General features: G+C 45.6%; 1 protein-coding gene across 1 annotated transcript in view; it reads right to left on the bottom strand.

Annotated features, from left to right (window-relative positions):
- The window catches only part of ABCD4 (ATP binding cassette subfamily D member 4), a 221057-nt gene that overhangs the window by 52899 nt on the left and 149904 nt on the right, over positions 1-18254 (bottom strand). Inside the window, exons 15-16 of the mRNA XM_069208499.1 lie at positions 16758-16807; positions 15866-15918 (exon numbers count right to left, since the gene is read on the bottom strand). Of these exons, the coding sequence (XP_069064600.1) occupies positions 15866-15918; positions 16758-16807 (103 nt within the window). The remainder of the gene's footprint in view (positions 1-15865; positions 15919-16757; positions 16808-18254) is intronic.

Below are 18254 nucleotides of genomic sequence, written 5' to 3'. Positions count from 1 at the left end.
AAACTAAACCGCCACAAACCAGTTCAGCCAGCACTGTCTCTGATCCTCGAAGAGCAGTTAATCCCCAAAGTCACCCCTCAACACCCAAATAGTGTCGGCACCTATAGTTCAAATGTTTTCTCTGATCCCCAAAGACCCTTCCAACACACCACTTGAGTGCTGATCAACACGCAGGTCTGTATATTCCAACTTATTGCACTGTACAATTTACCTGCTTTCGGAGCAGCTCCTCTGAGAAGTCTGGTTATATTTATGAGAGGCTTGCACCACCGTTGCCTCAGTTTTAGTGATGCAAAGGTGGCGCAAACCTTTAAACCCTATCTATGAGGCCACGCAAAATCACTGAGTGGCTTTGAACGGCCTCGTAGATGTGGAGTAAGGCGTTGCAGTGCAAATTGATGCGTTGCCTTACTTTGGTTTGGGGGGTGTTCCATGGGTGTTGCAGTGGTGTTACCATGCAACACCCATGGATTTTGACGCATCCCCACATTTACAAGGCCATGTAGACCTGGGGATGCGTCAAAACCCGAAGTGCAACAAAGAGAAATATCTTTATTTCTCCTCGTTTGTTCCTCTTTCTATGTGTGTGCCATTCTGCAGCACACATAGAAAGGGGAAAAGGCCTCCCACGATTGTTTTTGTGCAGGAAGGTTCCCCTGAATGCAACACAGGCACCCTTGCATCATGGTGCAAGGGTGCCTGCGCTGGCGCTATGCAGCCCATTGTGCGCCTTTGTAGGGGGAAAGGACAGGAATGCACTGTATGCCATAAATACAACACATTCCTGCCCTTTCACATTGATGTAGGGTATTGCAACAAGGAGACTTGCTCTGCTGCCCTGCACCACATCCCTATAAATCTGGTCCTCTGTCTTTTGTTAGGTCAGAGCAGCAGAATAGTGATGAAAAGGGGCATAGATGGCGCTCATATGCAACACTATAATTGGACAACCTTCTAACACAAAGACCTTTTTGATCAAGGAGCAGCACAATGGTAGCACATGCTTTGCGCATGAAGTATGCAGTTTGTTGACATCAAGCTGGCAGGCAGGCTCCAGGTCACTCACCCTGATTTTGCAATCACTTAAATTCGCAAATTGTACTGCCTATTTTCAAGTAACTCATCTATTTTGTTTCATACAAAGATGAAGGGGATCTAAATGATCACTACCTCAAAGAAACCCTCACAGAGGAAAGAGACCAAAGCACTGTATTTTAAAAATAGACCTCAACTGGATATGTGTTCAGTGACTGCTAACCTCGTCAGAGGGTGGATTGTAGCCATTTTGAATAAAAGCCTTAATAAAAAGTACAAATGAGCCTTGTATTGAGAGGCTTACATTTTCGATTAAAACTATCAGAATTAGCAGAGCACATTTCGATTATAAGGAAATGTGGAAAACCTGTGCACTACAGCTCCACCACTTTGGACACATAATTAGGGAGTGTTTGAAGTAAACAAGCACCATATGGTATCAAACAGGTAGCACGATGCAGAACACCTAGAGAGTATTAGCTCTGATAATATCTCTCAAGAAAGCTTTAGTGAGTTGCCTTAGCTGGAACTGTATTAAAATATGAGGGACCTTTTAAATAGGTGCAATATATGCCATTTATTCAAATCCCGCTTAAAACTGCAACATATTATCACAAATATGATTGTGTCAGTTGAGCTTAAACTATTCAAAGGAGCTATCATAAATTAAATGCTTGTTCACTTACAGAAACGTGTAAACAAAGCTAATGGTTTCTTTAGAAACTCTACTACTGATAACCTTATAGTCTCGGAATCGGAGAGGGTTGGAGTGAAACTGAATGAGAATGATGTGTGAGATATTTTGAGTAAATCAAACGTCACGTGCTCCCAGAAAAGCTGGGCCCTAGAACTGGTCATAATTCTAGGGTGTGTGGATTTGTGTGCATTTGCAAAAGAAAGCAAAATATGATCATCCTAGCAGTGGCTTAGCAATGTATTTATCTGCAAACCTTCATGTAATAGTAAACAGGCCTGAGGTTAAGTCTGATTACAAACTAGGTGGAATTATTTATTTTTTTGACTATGAGCCATTAAACATATATGTGATTCACTGACTTTTGTTAACATCAACAAATGCAGCAATCCAAAAAAAAAAAGGTTGCTGGGAACAACTATTAATGCCTGGACATGCTATACCCTGCACACACTGGAGTCTTCTTTTTAGTTAGTAGTGACTTTAGTTTAAATCTCTCACCCAGCGCTCTTGATGGTAACTGGATATTAGAACAAAATTATTACTGCTCTATTCCTAACTAAGTAAAGGCAACAAAGTATGAGTATTAACCAATGCAGTATACATATGTTTCCACTTAGAGGGAGGGTAGTCTTTAGTTCTTATGGCACAAAGGTTTGCCATTACGCACATAGCTGGAAGTGATCCCTTCCCACAGAAGGTCAAAATTATTATTCGTGTGAATAAGGAAATTTCAAACTCACATTTAGTAGAGGAGGCTGGCATGTATGGTAGGGTATTTTGGAACCAGCATCATTCTAGCAATGGAAATAGAAGCATCTCAACACGATACCAGCCCATCCATTAATGAAAAACACTCAAGAAATTAGTGCAGCCTGAGGTTCTGTGATCAAAAGTTGACAAGAAACATTTGTACCCATTGCTTGGAAAAGGTATAAGGGATGTTAATCATCTACAAAATCATAGTAGACATCTGACATGAAAAAGTCAACAAGAGAACTAAATAAAAATTAAGAATCCACTAATACCAGAAAGCAAGTATTCAGCAAGCTCAGGAAGCAAAGGATAACGAAAGGGGACGAAACGCTATTCGGGAGGCAAAAACAATATGTAGAAAGAACAATGGTGTAAACTGTTTAAAGTGTGTGGCGCCAATGATTCTCACATTTTTGGAGCATTTAAACAGACTGAATCAAGCTATGCGTAAGCATGACAAAAGGAGGGAATCAGATAGCTTTCTTTAACTCGAAAGAGTATACTGAATCAGCTTGGTGTTTCCCCTCTGACACAACAGTCTACTCCGCCAGTAGTTAAAGATGTAAACTGTTTTTTATTTTTGTACAGATCCAAGTATTACATCGTCAACAGAATTAGCCATGCAAATGGTACACCTCAAAACCCTGGGAGAACCATGAATGCTGGTATATAGGGAGAACCCTGAATACTGGCGAAGGAACCTCACACAGTTGTTTAACCACTGTTACACCACTGCTGCAAAGCCCACAGGTTGGCAGGGTCTGATCCTGCATCCAATATTTAAATATGACTCCACCACTGCTATATATTGTTTAATTGCTCTACTGGGAATTTAGATCAATTGTTCTGCTTGGGGTCACTGGGTAAGTCTCTTATCGTGGGTTCAAGAAAAGAGTCTTTTGACTTGGTGTCAGTCTGTGTGTGGTAAATTGCACAACAAACCAGTGTTCTCTCTATTGCCTATTATACAATTTATCTGTTCCATCAATTTTTGAGCAGCATTCAATAGATTGTAATGAGGCATAATCTGGCAAAAACAGACTGCGGGCAATCTAGATCTGTGATTCTAACGAGTTTATCTAAATGGCTAAATGGATCAAGAAGAAAGGGTATGTTCTTGCACCTGCTTTGTAACCTATATGTGGCAGACATGGGGAACACACTTAACAGAGACAACATACTTTCTCATGAAATTATGGTTTCATAAATCAACCACGCTGATGACACTAAGATCTGTAGCAGAACTGCAGTGGGACTTCAAAGGTAGCCACAGGCCCTTACTGTGAGGTCAATAAATTTAGAAGTGAACACAGAAAAAGTTAATAAAGAAAGGCCAGAGGTTCTTTTGGGGTGGGACTGACAGATAATTGTGTGTGTATATTTCGGCATATGGTTTAACAATACAGGTGCACATCATCACCACCTCGCTGCAATGAGAACACAATGCTCCTTGCTCACAGACGAAGTTCTTAATTTAGCAAAAACCTTATATGGTCCCCTCATCACACCACTTTATAAGTTACTAAAGCCAAATTAATATCAACCATATCTTATGGAAGTGAAGCCTTTACTGGCAGGCCATCTTGATAGCTAAACATAGCACAATGCAGAGTATACAGAAGGTTGTTTGGAATCCCTAACTCTAAGAAGCAAAATTAGGCTGGAGTTTCAACTCAAATAATCTTATGTCACAGGCCCCTACAGTTTGAAGGTTTGACAATGTGTAAGGACTACCACAGATGGGACATTAAAGTAGGCTTGGTTGGCAGAACTGCACCACATATCTAATCCGCCTAAACATCTTTGATTAGATCACCTGGAGAATGCAATAAACTCACTAGAGGTAACAGCAGCATGGGACCGATCTTCTTGCCCAAAACATTTAAAGTAGCAGGAAGGGTGCAGTTGAAAATGATCTCTTCAATCATGATTACATGGCGTTTGTGCAAACTTTTACACTCCTACTCACTAGGCCAATCCCAAAGTAGGTTGACATAACCAGTCACTCAGGTCTAACACCTTTACCTATCTCCACTAAGAGCATTCTAACATTGGAAAAAGCCTATTATTCTGATAAAACAGTGCAGGACTGCAATCGATGCTAACAAGACTTCTTCACATGACCTGTGCTTGTGTCCTGCTTTGAATGAAGAAAGAAAACACTTGTTAAGATCACTATTAGGTATGCACTCACCTCACCTCACATCACAAAATCATATTACTTTGTCATAATGAAAGGGGTCCACAATTGCTTGGTAGATTATTAATGTATATGCAGAAGGATGTTTTTTTTTTAGTTAAGAAGCATTTGGGCTAGTGTAAACAATATACTCTACACATGTTGTAGGAAAGTGCACTTTTTGACACTGTCACCCCCCAACTTTTTGCCACTGGTACTTAGGTTTTTCGTCTTAAGGTGCACTGTGTGTTACTGCTAACCTGGTCCACAGTGCCTGTGCTCTTTTCCTAAAACAAGGTAATTTTAGAAAATTGTGTACAGCTGGCACACACTTTAGCACCCTTATAAGACCCTAGTAAATGACATCCATGGTACCTAGGGCACGAGAACTAAAAGAGGGTCCCTCTGGGCTGCAGCATGTATTGTGCTACCCTGAGGGACTTCCCTACAAGTTGCATGCAGACTGCGTGACATGGTGCAAACCATGAGTGAAAACACCACATGGCACACTCTTTGTGTGCCATGCCAGTCACTGCATGCTATATATGTAAGTCCCCTATGCGCTAAGGCATGCTGCATTATTTTATATTTTATGTGAGGACATATCTGCTTTAGCAGATATGCCACTAAGATGTCTAGTTCGGCTGCTAGATACTACAAGTGAACAGGAAAGCCATCTTGAGGTATGTACTGGTCTCTACAAGTTACCCAGCAACATAACGGCTTTACTGAAACTGAAACTGAAGATGAGGGGTTTGGTATCACACACCTCATCTTAATAAACCCATACTGATGTCAGTATTGGATTTATTACGACGTGCACCCAGAGGACACCTTAAAGGTGTCCCCTGAAAACCTACTAGTCCTCTAATGTGCAAGCTGACTGGGGCCGACCAGCCTGCCACCACAGACAAGTTTCTGTCCCCCTGGAAGTGAGAGCGAGCGCTTTCAGAGGCCAGAAATAATACCTTCTCCAGAGGAAGATGTTATCACCTCCTTCAGCAGGATGGCTAGTGAATCTGCATACCAAGGCCAGGGATTCAAAAAGCCCTGCTGCCTTTGATATGTGACCCTGGCTTCCCACAGACCTAGGAGATGCCACCCTCTGCCATGAGACCCATTTGGCACTAGAACAGGTGGGAAATTAGCTATACAAGTAGGAGCATTGCGCTAACAGGCTAGTCACACCCCTAAGGTGGGCTACCTGACGGGCTCCACAAAGGAAGGGTTTCACTATGTTGTTTTTGGTGGAACTAGGAACGCTGGGATACGGTTATGCACACTCCCCACAGGTCATATGGTGGGGGGAAATAATCACCCCAGGGGTAAGTAGCCCATTGGCTACTATGCTCCACTTCCCTAAATGCCCCCAAATTGAGTATTTAGGTGGGCTCCTGACACCAGGGACTCAGATTCATCTGACTGAAGAAGAAGTAGGTCAAAGAAGAGTCGACCAACGTGAAAACAGTGGACCAGCCTGGACGTTTGGTGCCAAACCCTGCCTACCTGCTGCTGTTCTGACAATCACCCGGACCCAACTCGTCCTGCAGCTGTGCATCTCCCAAAAGTCTCTGAGGGCTGCCAGCACTTCACAAACCAGCAAACATCTTCCCTGGCATGGAGGAGGCACTTCCCTACTAGCGGTTTTCCTTCCCCCTCTGCAGGTCTAACCAAACACCATGAGCACCTTTGGCGCACAGGACCAGCCGATCAAACCCCTCTGCAACCCGAGCGCCCTGGGTGCACGACTATCAATTGTGCCCCCTTGCCCCCATGGCCCTCACGAACTAGACCCCCCCCACCTCCCACGCTATGAGCTCCCGGACTTGTCCCCAGATCTCCCTCTGCAGCCCGTTTCTAAGTGCCCCCCTCTTCGCTGCCCTTGCAGTGTGTGCAAGGCACCTGACCCATCGAGCAATTTGCACCCAGACACCTCAGGGTGAGTAAAACAGAACTGCTGGTGGTTCTCGTGACTTTGACCCCCTACTGCCCTAAGACCTAAAGAGGACCTCTGAGTTACTACTGCAAGTACCCGTATGAGGTACTTGTTCTTTTTCCATTGAAAAGCATTACCTCATAATAGCACATTTGCGTGATTTACTTACCTCACTGCGCAAAGTAAAATTTCAAGCGGTAGTTACCCAATTCTGAAGATTGTTGGTGCTTAAAATAATATAAAAAGTGTTATTTTTCTAAAACTGGTCTCAGGTTTTTTTCTTGATTGCGTGTCTCATTTATTAACTCATTGTCTTCTAAAAATGTTTAGCATTACCCCCTGATAAGCCTAAACTGCTAGTCCACAGTACCACCAAAGAAAGCATTTAGGGTTCCTACTTTACCACCGTAAGCCAAAAAGGGTTGCCTGTACTATCTGCATAGACAGCAAGCTTCCTACACTTGTGAATAAACATGGTCATGATTGTCTTCTACTGAACGGGCTTTTAAATAATTGCTTCACTGAATTGATTTTAATTAGCTGAACAATAAAAACGAATTTAAATACGCAATAACACTCACAGGAGAAAGCAACACAGAGGAGGTCACCAGTGCTCTGTACAGATACAAAAAGTGTGTTGGTAGCTTTATGTCTGGAATATATATGAATATATGTGATTATTTAATCAAATTACAACAGTTATTTAAATGTGTGCTAGAAAAACCCACACAAGTCTTTCATTTCACACTTTTTACAGCAGGTCAGACAGGTCACCTTACAAAATCCTGGAACTCTGCGGTAAGAATTAAAAAAGACAAACTAACTTTTTACCTCTGTCGCTGAACACAGAGCAAGTGTAACAATAACAAGATTTAAAGGTGTCTTTTTCACTTTGACTGAACAGTACATCTGTTTTTTGTCAACTGCCCAGAAAGGGTGAGTAGATCCTAAAAATAGCTGGCCTGATAAAAAAATAACTCGCCATAGCGAGTGGTTGAGTAAATTTTTTGAGGCCTGCAATGGAGTAGGCAGCGGGGATAGGTGCTCTCTCCAGCCAGTCCCTATCTAGTGCCATCCAGACCCCCCCCCCAACCATACCCAGTGGGGATCGCTGTGTAAGGAAGCAACTGCTGCACCCCTTAAAGCAGCAGAGGAGGGCCACAGGAAGAAGAGAGCTGATTTTGGCTGGGCCGTAGCAGCGGCCTAAAATGGCGCTATGAGAAAGCAGGGTTGGAATTGAGCTCCGGTGGTGATCTGCCCCAACCCTGCGAATCCCGCGACGGTGACTGGTGTTAACTGCCCGCTGAGCTACGAGGGGGATCTCACCTGCGCTGGTGGTCCCGGAGTGCTGCCTGTGGTCCACCGACAGAGGGAGCAGCTGCCGGATGGCAGGCTAGATTGACTTCCTGGGGGCATCAGAGCGGCCTTGACGAAGGCAGCAGAGCGACTTGACCACAGTTTCTGGCCCGGGATCAACGGGCGGACTGCTGTGAGGGCCGGCTGAGCTGTGCGAGAAAGGCGTGGACCCCCTTTGTTTTCAGCTGCCGGTGGCAAGACTCTGGGTTGCGATCGGCAGCAGGACTTCCGGGATTCCTGGCACCAGGACGTGGCCCTGTAGAATAGTCACAGCAACCATGTTGTACCCCTGACAGAGGGGAAGAGGAGTGCCCCCCACGGGGCACTGGCCTACCAACCTGCATGATTGGCAGGAGAGTGTAGGGCCTCTGGCCAGTGTTAAAGCTCCTGCAGAGGAGGGGCGAGTGCTGCATTGAGGCTGGGACGTGAAGCTAGCTATCTCCTACTGCAAGAAAGGACTTCACCACCTGGGGCCTGGACTCACCCTGATTCACTGAAGTGGGATTACAGTTCCACAGAGGGGCCCGGCATAGCTTTAGTCCATGGATTGTGGTGTGCTTGGGGCACAGTCAGGCCTGCTGGAGGCTTAGAGTGCGACAGTGGCACTGCCTGGTGGGCATTGACACTGTGCCCCAGTCCGATGTCTGTGGGACGCTCCCCACAATTCTCCTATGGAGACTGGAGTGAACACACCCAGAAAGCACACCGCAGTGAGGTGTCCTACTCCCTTAAATAAGACAGCTTGGGTGCTGAGTGTTTAAGTGCAACTGCGGATCTCTGTGAGAGATGACAGCCAGGCAGCCATATCAATGACCGCTTGTTGGGACATTACCGGTGAAGGATGACCTGGTTACATGGACATCACCGAGCTGAGGGATGAGAAGGATTGGGTGCTCCCTCTAGAGATTCAGCCTGGTAAGGACTCTCACCTAAATGAGTGCACCAGGGCCTGACTATGTTACAACTCCTGTGGCAGCAGTCAACACAGGCAAGGTTGCAAAGAGACGAGACCGGGAGACGGAGGACTTATCAGCGGGGGTCGCTAACTCCCTGATTGACAATGGCACCCTAGACCCAGGCCTCCGGAAGGCCCCACACTTCAGGGCATACTTCAAGTCATAACATCCTCTCGCGAGACACTGGAGACAAAAATTGACACATGGGGGCAGACTTGGGCCTTCTTAGAGTTGATCATTACTGCCTTGTGGAGAGGATCTCTGCAACAGAACGAGAATTTACTGAAATGTCCTCTGTCTTGAGCTTGGTGAATGAGACTCGCTGTAATGGAGACAAAAATCTGCATGCTTGCGCTCCGGGCAGAAGATGCCGAAAATTTGTCACATCGAAACAACATCCAGGTGGTGGGGCTGCCTGAACGAATTGAAGGAGTCAACATGCTGGCCTATTTGGAGAAATTGATCCAAGCAGAACTATCTCAGGAAGAGTTGTCTCCGTTCTTCACCCTGGAGAGGGCTCACAGGGTACCTGTGCAATAGCCTGTCCTATTGGTGCTACCAATGCCGGTTGTGGCAAAGATCAAGACTACATCCTGGCCCAGGCGCACCACAAGGGAGACATTTTAGTGGACAACAGGAGCAATGAAGGACAATGCAGGTGGTGGCATTCTTGAGCAGCTCTGGAACAGGACCCTCTTCGCGGGTGACCTGCAGAGTCACAGAAGACTCAGAATATGATTGTGCCTCCTGCATCTCCGGTGACTCCAATATCATGCCGCCTAACGTCACACCAGAAACATCAGACGAAAACATCTGAAGCAGTGGACATGTTGGTAATAACTTCTTGGGACCTCTCATATGGTGAAATAACTCTAACTTTCACTAGGGGGGAGGGCAGAAAACATAAGATCGCTCCCCCATGATAATGAGGCTACATAATAGTTGATGACGCTGGGAGGGGGAGCCACTGGGCACAGGGTGCTCTTGCCTGACTTCACCCCTTTCTTTGTATGATTTGTGGGTACTCCTGCAAATAGTGCTAGTTATAATGACTGGATGGGGGTCTTGCGCTGTTTGTTCCAAGGAGCGGGAAATGGTTTAGAAATTGTGTGTTTAAATGTTGGGCTTACCATTTGAGACCCTCATAAATCCAGGAGCTCAACCACTTGTGCACATAAAACTTCATCTGTTTTGGGCAGAGTTATAAATCCTAGCCAACCAAAGTTAAAGAATGCAGGGTATTTGCCAAAAATGTTCGGGACGGCCTAGCACACCTGGCGTCATGCTTCATCATCAGCCATTCCGCATTAAGGGCACGTTTGTTTTCGGTGTGATATGGATTAATTTGGAAGAGTACAAACAGTTGTCCTATAGGTCTTGCTCCTTCCTTCCAACCCTCGTGAATTGAAAGAGGTTTTTCATTGTCTGATGATTTAAATAATAGGGGCACATGAGTTGCAATATTCTGCACTTCATGCACGCAGGCCACTTAAACCTACAAGATGAAGCTGGACAGGTGGCGGGAGGGGAGACTATACTAAGTGATAACTGTGTCTAATGGCTGTCCCCATGACCTATAAATTCCTTTCCTGGAACATCCTGGGAATGCACACAATGTCTAAGAGATATAAAGTGTTGTCATACCTAAACAGATGGAGCCATTCAGATAGCACTCTTACAGGAAACCTATCTTACAGCCAAAGAGGGCTGGCCCTACAACTCCGATGGAGAGGCCAGGCTTACTATGCTACCTACTCAGCATTCTCCAAAGGTGTCCTGGTGTGGATCCAGGTCAGATGGCTTTTCATTCAACATACTGGTCACTTATTTGAGCCAGAGGGCCACTACGTTGGGGTGACAGGCAGGCTAAAGGGCCAGGACATAGTAATTGTAAATTCTTCTGCACCCAACTTGGACCAGGGACTAATTTTGACAAGCATATCGAGCCCCCTAGCCCCATATCTTGTACATTCGACAATAGCAGGGGGACTTCAACGGTGTAGCAGACCCCTATGTAGATAGGTCATACTCTGCCCGGCTGGACTCACAGACGTTTAGGGTGGCTCGTGCCTTCTTGGAATGGCAGGGTCGATGGGGACTGGTCGACACTTGGAGGCAGACTCACCCACAAACCTGTGACTATTCATTTTTTTTCATGCCTACACGAGTTACATGTATGCATCTACAGTTTCCTTTGCATACCTGACATTCACAGCTTAGTTTACGACACAAAGGGGGTCATTCCGACCCTGGCGGTCATGGACCGCCAGGGCCAGGGACGGAGGAAGCACCGCCAACAGGCTGGCGGTGCTTCCGGGGCAATTCTGACCGCGGCGGTAAAGTCGCGGTCAGAAAAGGGAAACCGACGGTTTCCCGCCGGTTTCCCGCCGGTTTTCCCCTGCCCCAGGGAATCCTCCATGGCGGCGCTGCTTGCAGCGCCGCCATGGGGATTCCGACCCCCTTACCGCCATCCTGTTCCTGGCGGATTTCACCACCAGGAACAGGATGGCGGTAACGGGTGTCGTGGGGCCCCTGCACTGCCCATGCCACTGGCATGGGCAGTGCAGGGGCCCCCTAACAGGGCCCATAAAGATTTTCAGTGTCTGCTTTGCAGACACTGAAAATCGCGACGGGTGCCACTGCACCCGTCGCACCCCTTCGACTCCGCCGGCTCCATTCGGAGCCGGCATCCTCGTAGAAGGGGGTTTCCCGCTGGGCCGGCAGGCGGCCTTCTGGCGGTCGCCCGCCGGCCCAGCGGGAAAGCCAGAATGGCCGGTGCGGTCATTCGGCGGTTCCCGCTTGGCGGGCGGCGGTGTAGGAATGACCCCCAAAGTATTTAGCATGCATGATTTCAGAACAGAACCTTTTTATACCTCAACTGGGCGCAACCCAGGGCCCAAATCCCTACGTGGTGGTTAAAACCTGAATCTCTAGAGGACCAGGTGTACCAGGAGCAAATCAGAACCAAGATAGAGCAGTACTTTGATGAACAAAGCAACTAGACAGCTTCCTCCACCCCAGTTAGAGAGGGACACCCTTAGGGCTGTGATTAGGGGACAATGTATGGCGACATCTATAGGCATTAGGAGTACATTATTGAGGGAGGTGTTAGACGCAGAGAGCGAGTTATGTGAAACAGAAACACAGAGACCTGACCAACCAGACCATCAACAGACCCTCTTGGACAAGAGGGAAAACGTGGTGGCCCAGGTTAAAAGGATGCACGGTTTTGATTTTCAGGGTTATACGGAGCATACCAAAGTGGAATGGGACTGCACTGGCACATTTCTGGTCTGGCTGGCTAACCCAGCAAAGCATTTGTCATCTATATTAGAACTCAAGACGGTTGAGGGTATATAGTAAGAAAGGAGTAAATACCCGCTTTCACCAATGCTACTCTGAGCTCAATGAGAGCATGACAGGGAAGCTATAAGACCTTACCTGACCCCACTCCCACCTCACCGCAGAAGAAGCCGAAGATCTTGGTAAGGACATTATCCCACATGGGATAAAGGTAGCTATTAAGACCATGTCACATGGCAAAACACCGGGCACAGATGGGCTTCAAGTTGAATTTTATACAATCTATTCCGGTGAGATAGCTCCCAATTTGGTAGCTGTATATGATGCGGCCAGGGCATCTGAATACCTACCAGTTACCACCAGAGAGGATCTAATAGTCCCCCTACTAAAGCCTGGAAAACCGGAACGTAAGCTGCTGAAGAAGCAGCGGTATTCACTTTTGATATTGAAAAGGCCTTTGCTAGCCTAGAGTGGGGATTCTTGTATGAAGTGATGTTACACATGCACATCGGAGAGCGCATTTTGGGGTGGACCAGACTGCTCTACATAGACCCAACTGCTAGTGTCTGAACAGGAAGGACCATTTCATGCAGCTACAGGGTGGGCGGAGGACACGTCATGGGTGCCCCTTGTCACCTCTCCTCTTTGCACTAGTCATGGAGCCTATAGCTGTCTATGCAAGATCGGGGGAAAACTAACAGGGCTGCGCATTGGCGGGCACTGGCACAGAATAGCCCTGTACATGGAGGGCCTACTTGTCTTCCTGTAGGACACAAGTGAAGACCTAGCCGGAGCCAAGACCATGGTGGAGCAGTTTTGCTCCATGCCGGGCCTACAAGTGAACTGGCAGAAATCTCGACTATTACTGACAGCTGGGAATAGTCACCCTCTGAAAGGGTTGAATCAGTTGCAATGGGGACTCCTACTTAGGAGTTAAGACCTACCATGCCCGGGCTGATATATTGGAAAGGAATGTGGAATTAGCAGTTACGTCCCTCAGAACAAGAATGGAATTCTAGAAAACGTTGCGACTGTCAACGATGGGAACAATAACTTTACTGAAAATGATAGCCCTGTCAGACCTATTGTACTTCTTTGGAACGCTCCCCATTTGGATTTCTAGGGCAACATTCAGAGGAATGACTCATTGATTACCGCTTTTATTTGAGGATCAGGCCACAGAAGGGTAGCTCTCTACACGTTGAAGTGACCGACGTCGGATGGGGGCCTAGCGACACCCTACTTTGAGGCATATTGAATCACGGCCCAGCTCCAATAGTTTGTACAATGGCTGGTGGGCAGGCAGACCCCGTGCAGAGCCCTAGGTCCCTTTGCACCAGAACTTTCGAATCTTACATGAGTGTTGCTGCAAGTGAGGTGCGCCCCAGCTATGGACTCCCAGGAGTTCAGAGTGATCTCCAAATGCTTATGCCACTGTCTACGAAAAACAGATAACAGAATCCTAGATCCCTCGGACTTGCCCCTCACTGTGCTATCGAAACTCCCAGATGGGGGTGACTGGAGGAATGGGTGGCCGCAAGGGTGACTACTGTAGGAGACCTCTATAGAACAGAAGCTCTGCTCCCCCTCGAAGACTTCTACACAGAGTTTGGTCCTCCACAGGGCCATTTCCTGCTCCACAGGCCAGTCGTGGCAGCGCTCAGTAAACAATGGAAAACTGGCATCACTGAACCACAAACACACAGGAACTTATATTATATGCTTATCTCCTCTGGCACTCTTAAGGGTCATTATGCGCCTGCACAGGGCCATAGGGGAGGACCTCCACCGCCCACTGGAGCGGCTGAGGAACAGCTGGGAGGAGCACCTTGGCGTCCTGATACCTGACAGACTGGGGCATCCTACTAGGTGGAATTCCAAAGCTATCAAGGAATGCTTGTTTCAAATTGATCAACTTTTACGTCCTTCACAGGGCGTACTTAACTCAAGAACGTATCCATAGGTATTTTGTGGTGGTCGATGCAGCCTGCCTAAGATGGAGGGAGGTGGGGGCAGGTCTTTTTTCACATGTGTTGGTCTTGTCCGTCATTGCGTACATACTGGGAAGAGGTTACAAGAACGTTGAGAGCAGTCATAGAAAAAGAGATTCCCTGCACTCCAGTCAATTGTCTCCTGGGCTGGTTCCCTCACACCTCCAAAACTAAGGCCACTACTAAATTCAAAGGTCTGGCTTTCATATTGGCAAAGCGGGAGGTCGCAAGGAATTGGAAATCCCAGAGGGGGCCCTGAATTCTTATTTGGCGTAGAGAGCTGGAAAAGTGTACGGATTTTGGGCGGGGAGAGAATTGCTGACGGAGGCTAGACGAGGGATTGGTGCCCTGGACATGGCTCGTGCCTAGGAACATTAGTGGAAGACAAGACATTAGCTTATAGAAGCATCCCAAAAGGCTGTCCCCAAGCAGGTTGCTCCATGAGCCCCACTGACACGGTCCCTGTTTTCCTGTGTTCCCCGCTCTCTCATCGGCACAGAGGGAGACACAAACCTGATGGATATTCATACTTATCTAGAGGCACTAGGGCAAAGCCTTTGCTACCAACAGGAGGACAATGACACTGTGACTCATTGGATGGGGGGGGGGGGGGAGTTCATGGAGATGTTATTAATGGGTTCTTTTCTATGTCACTGTCATACAAAGTGCTGCAGTAAATAAATAACTTTCAATCACTCAGATGCACAGTATGTATGGAATAAGAACTGTAATACCCAAGAAAATTTGTTTTAAATCATCTGTGGCGGTGTTAATGAAAAAAGCATAAAGCTGACGTCAAAGATACTTAAAATGTCATTTAGAAGGTTGTCATGGATGAGAGTGGCTTAGAGGATCTGGCTATCAAACAGGTTGATATTTTGGTCATTGATGAGGGTGTTCCAGAAACTAAAGATTTTGGTGATGAGTATAATGTTGTCTCTGAGTGGATTCATACATAAGAGCTAGGTCATTAGGAAAGACTTGACCGGCAAGAGAAATGCCAATAGTGGTGGTGAGGTCACTGACAAATAGCTAATCAATGACACTGATTACTGCAGGTGAGCAAGATTTATGTACTGAATAAGGACATTTGTATTGTTGAGGTAGTTATTATGAAGATCACTGATAAGGAGACACATTTATGTAACAGGTGTGACTGTGTTGCCCTTTTTTGATGTCATGAAGAAAGTGGGTTTTCTTTAAGGGGAGTTAATTATTTCCACCGTAAATGCTTGAGGTAGTTGAGAAATGTTCATCCTTTCATTCCAAGCATGTCTAGAATATACATTTTCATGTTCATGTATTGACTGAAGTAAAAGCAGAGGAGCAGGTGAACTACTCACTGTGTCCTTTACACCGGTTGAACCACAACCTCATCTCTGAAGCCTAATTTACAAGCAAGAACTCTTAATCCAAACAGCCCGCAGAGACTCATAACACTAACTCCACTCAGTATATAGGAATTTGGACCAAAGGTTCAGTTCTGCTCTCCAACCCCAAGGCCATTTTCAACTTGGGCATGCAGTGCCATCTTTCCGACCAAATTTCCACTATTGCTGACACTAGACTTCCAGGTAATCTGTGGCCAGAAGCACCCTCTCAAAACCTAGACTGCCCTGCAGTATCCTTAAACTAGAAGGGCAAAGGAAACTCACTTACCAGTTCCAGGCCACCTTGTGGTCCAGACCTCCAGTTCTGGTCAGTAAATTTGACTGGATAAAATACAGATGACAAGCGAAACAGAAAAGTTGATCATTAGCTTCAATATGATACGGAGCAACAAAAAAATAAAACAAAAAACACATGCAATCCTGTGTCCCAAACACCATGTACTAATAACAGAAGCAGGAACCTGTTGTCTATGAATGCCAGAAACTGATAAACTCTGCTGGGGGAACTTCAGGGCATGGAAGACAGCACAGCTCTCCTAACATTATAAAGGATTTGACTAAAAACAGTCGGGGAAGTGTGGTGATATTCAGTGCCCTTAAAGAGAGCCTTGCAGTATCACCTGAGGCACAGATTATGCATGTCCAGGATGATACAATGCACAGTTCCTTTAGCAAAACAGCATCCCCAAACACAACAACCATACTGGGGTGTAGGAGATAGTACATTCTACATTTTATAAACAACCATATCTCTAGTAGTACACCACCAGCTAACAAAATACAGGGATCAAGTTAGGCAGGTCCAGGAAAGCATGAAGGACATCCACTACAACAGTATAGCATGTCCTGACACCATGCTCTGAAAGAGTTGGCAGACAATTTCCAAATTATGAAGAACTGCCCATTGACCCATACAGCAACTTCCAAAACAGGTGTCAAACATAGGTCCAGGAGGATGACATCCTTGTCAGAATTTCAAAGACTTTGTATTTTTTGCATGCAGACTCACTGACTGTAAACTTAACTTAAAGAGGATATCCTGACAATTTGGCACTCTTGTAAGAGCACTGAACATCCCTGCCCTCTGTGTCTTGTTTGCCATTTACAAGTGTCATTACAAATATATTAAGATATCTGCATTAAAAATCTGGCAAACCCACCAGCCCAGTCATCTCCAGGAACCTCAGAATCCTCTCATCATCTACCGACCCTAAAACACAAAAAAACAGAATTATGTCCATTAATGGGCCAAATGGCCATCTGAAGTGAGTAACCAACATGTAAGCAAAGAACTAAAGAAGAAATAGAGAAAGCAATAGCAACCGAGAGACACAGACCAAGAAATAGCAAGAAAGAAAGATGGCAACAAAGATAAAGAGACAGACAATGGGAAAAAGTGTGAGACAGACAGTGGTGAGAAAAAAAGAGGCAGAGGGAGGCAAAAAAATGAGAGTAGCAGAGACAGAGAATGAGCCAAGACAAAGAAAGAGAGGAAAATACAGAGGGAGACAGATTACTAAAGAAACACCTGAAAATATATAGACCCATGGAGGGAATGGGCAACAGGTACATTTGGCAGAGAGAAACAAATGGACAACAGATAAAGGGAAGAAAAACATGAGAATAGAAGACTGCAGTCTGAGGTAACTATGTGGTGACCACCAGATATGAAAGCAAATGCCTCTGCCACACTGGAAAGATGTATCTGGTGAAGAAGAGGGGTGACACCAGAGGAATGTTTGAGAGGAAGATGCATCCCTGAGACGGGAATGTGACGGTGGCACAAGAGAAAAAGAGGCAGCATTCAGAGAGGATTATAAAAAGTACCTAGGGATTGTTTTCACAGACTTTGCTTGACACTTTAAGACGCTAAACTCCGTTACTCACAATCCTTCATAAAAGTGGCCCAATATCTGAGTGCCTGTATCGACCATGTACATAAAGTCTGCATAGCAGTTATAAAGTAACAATTGCAGTGTCCAAAACATCAGCTGTGCGTTCTTATCCACTATTTCAACTGGAACCCACCTATTCACACACTCACCACTGACAAATTTATGGAAAGCATATATTTTTAGATCTGACCTAAAGACAGTTTTAGTAGTCATACCAGCCTCACAGGATTAAAAAATATGTTTTATACATATGTCACATGTTTAGTCGCTTTTGTTGCAAAATGCAGTGGTATAAAACCAATATTTCACAGGGAAAGAGAAGTATGAGAAACATTTCACAGTTCTCTGTGAAATATGGGTTCTGTTGTCATGACATAACCCAAACATCTTGGCAGAGCTTTACCCTTGTCAGGGCCACTAGGATCATATGGCAAGGTTATCTAAATTATGCAGCAAAAAAGATAAATTATGCAGCACATTCTGAATTACTATATTTAGTATTCTCATCATCCGCTCCACCTAGAAGAACATTTACTGGGAAATCAGCAAATAATGTGGCCAAGTACATAATCCATAATTATGTGGTAAAGTCTGCAACCATATAACAGCATAATTTAACTGCCATTCACCACTTTCCATTTCAATGTATTCATGAAAGTTGAACCAAGACATTTTAATTGAAACCAGTGCCCATTTTAGCTGTACTTAAAATAAATCAGGCTCTCAAACTACATTATAATAAACAAGTAATGGAAAAATAAA

Source organism: Pleurodeles waltl, chromosome 9, assembly GCF_031143425.1.
Source record: "Pleurodeles waltl isolate 20211129_DDA chromosome 9, aPleWal1.hap1.20221129, whole genome shotgun sequence".
NCBI classification, from domain to species: Eukaryota; Metazoa; Chordata; class Amphibia; order Caudata; family Salamandridae; genus Pleurodeles; species Pleurodeles waltl.
This window is presented reverse-complemented; position numbering and strand designations above follow the sequence as displayed.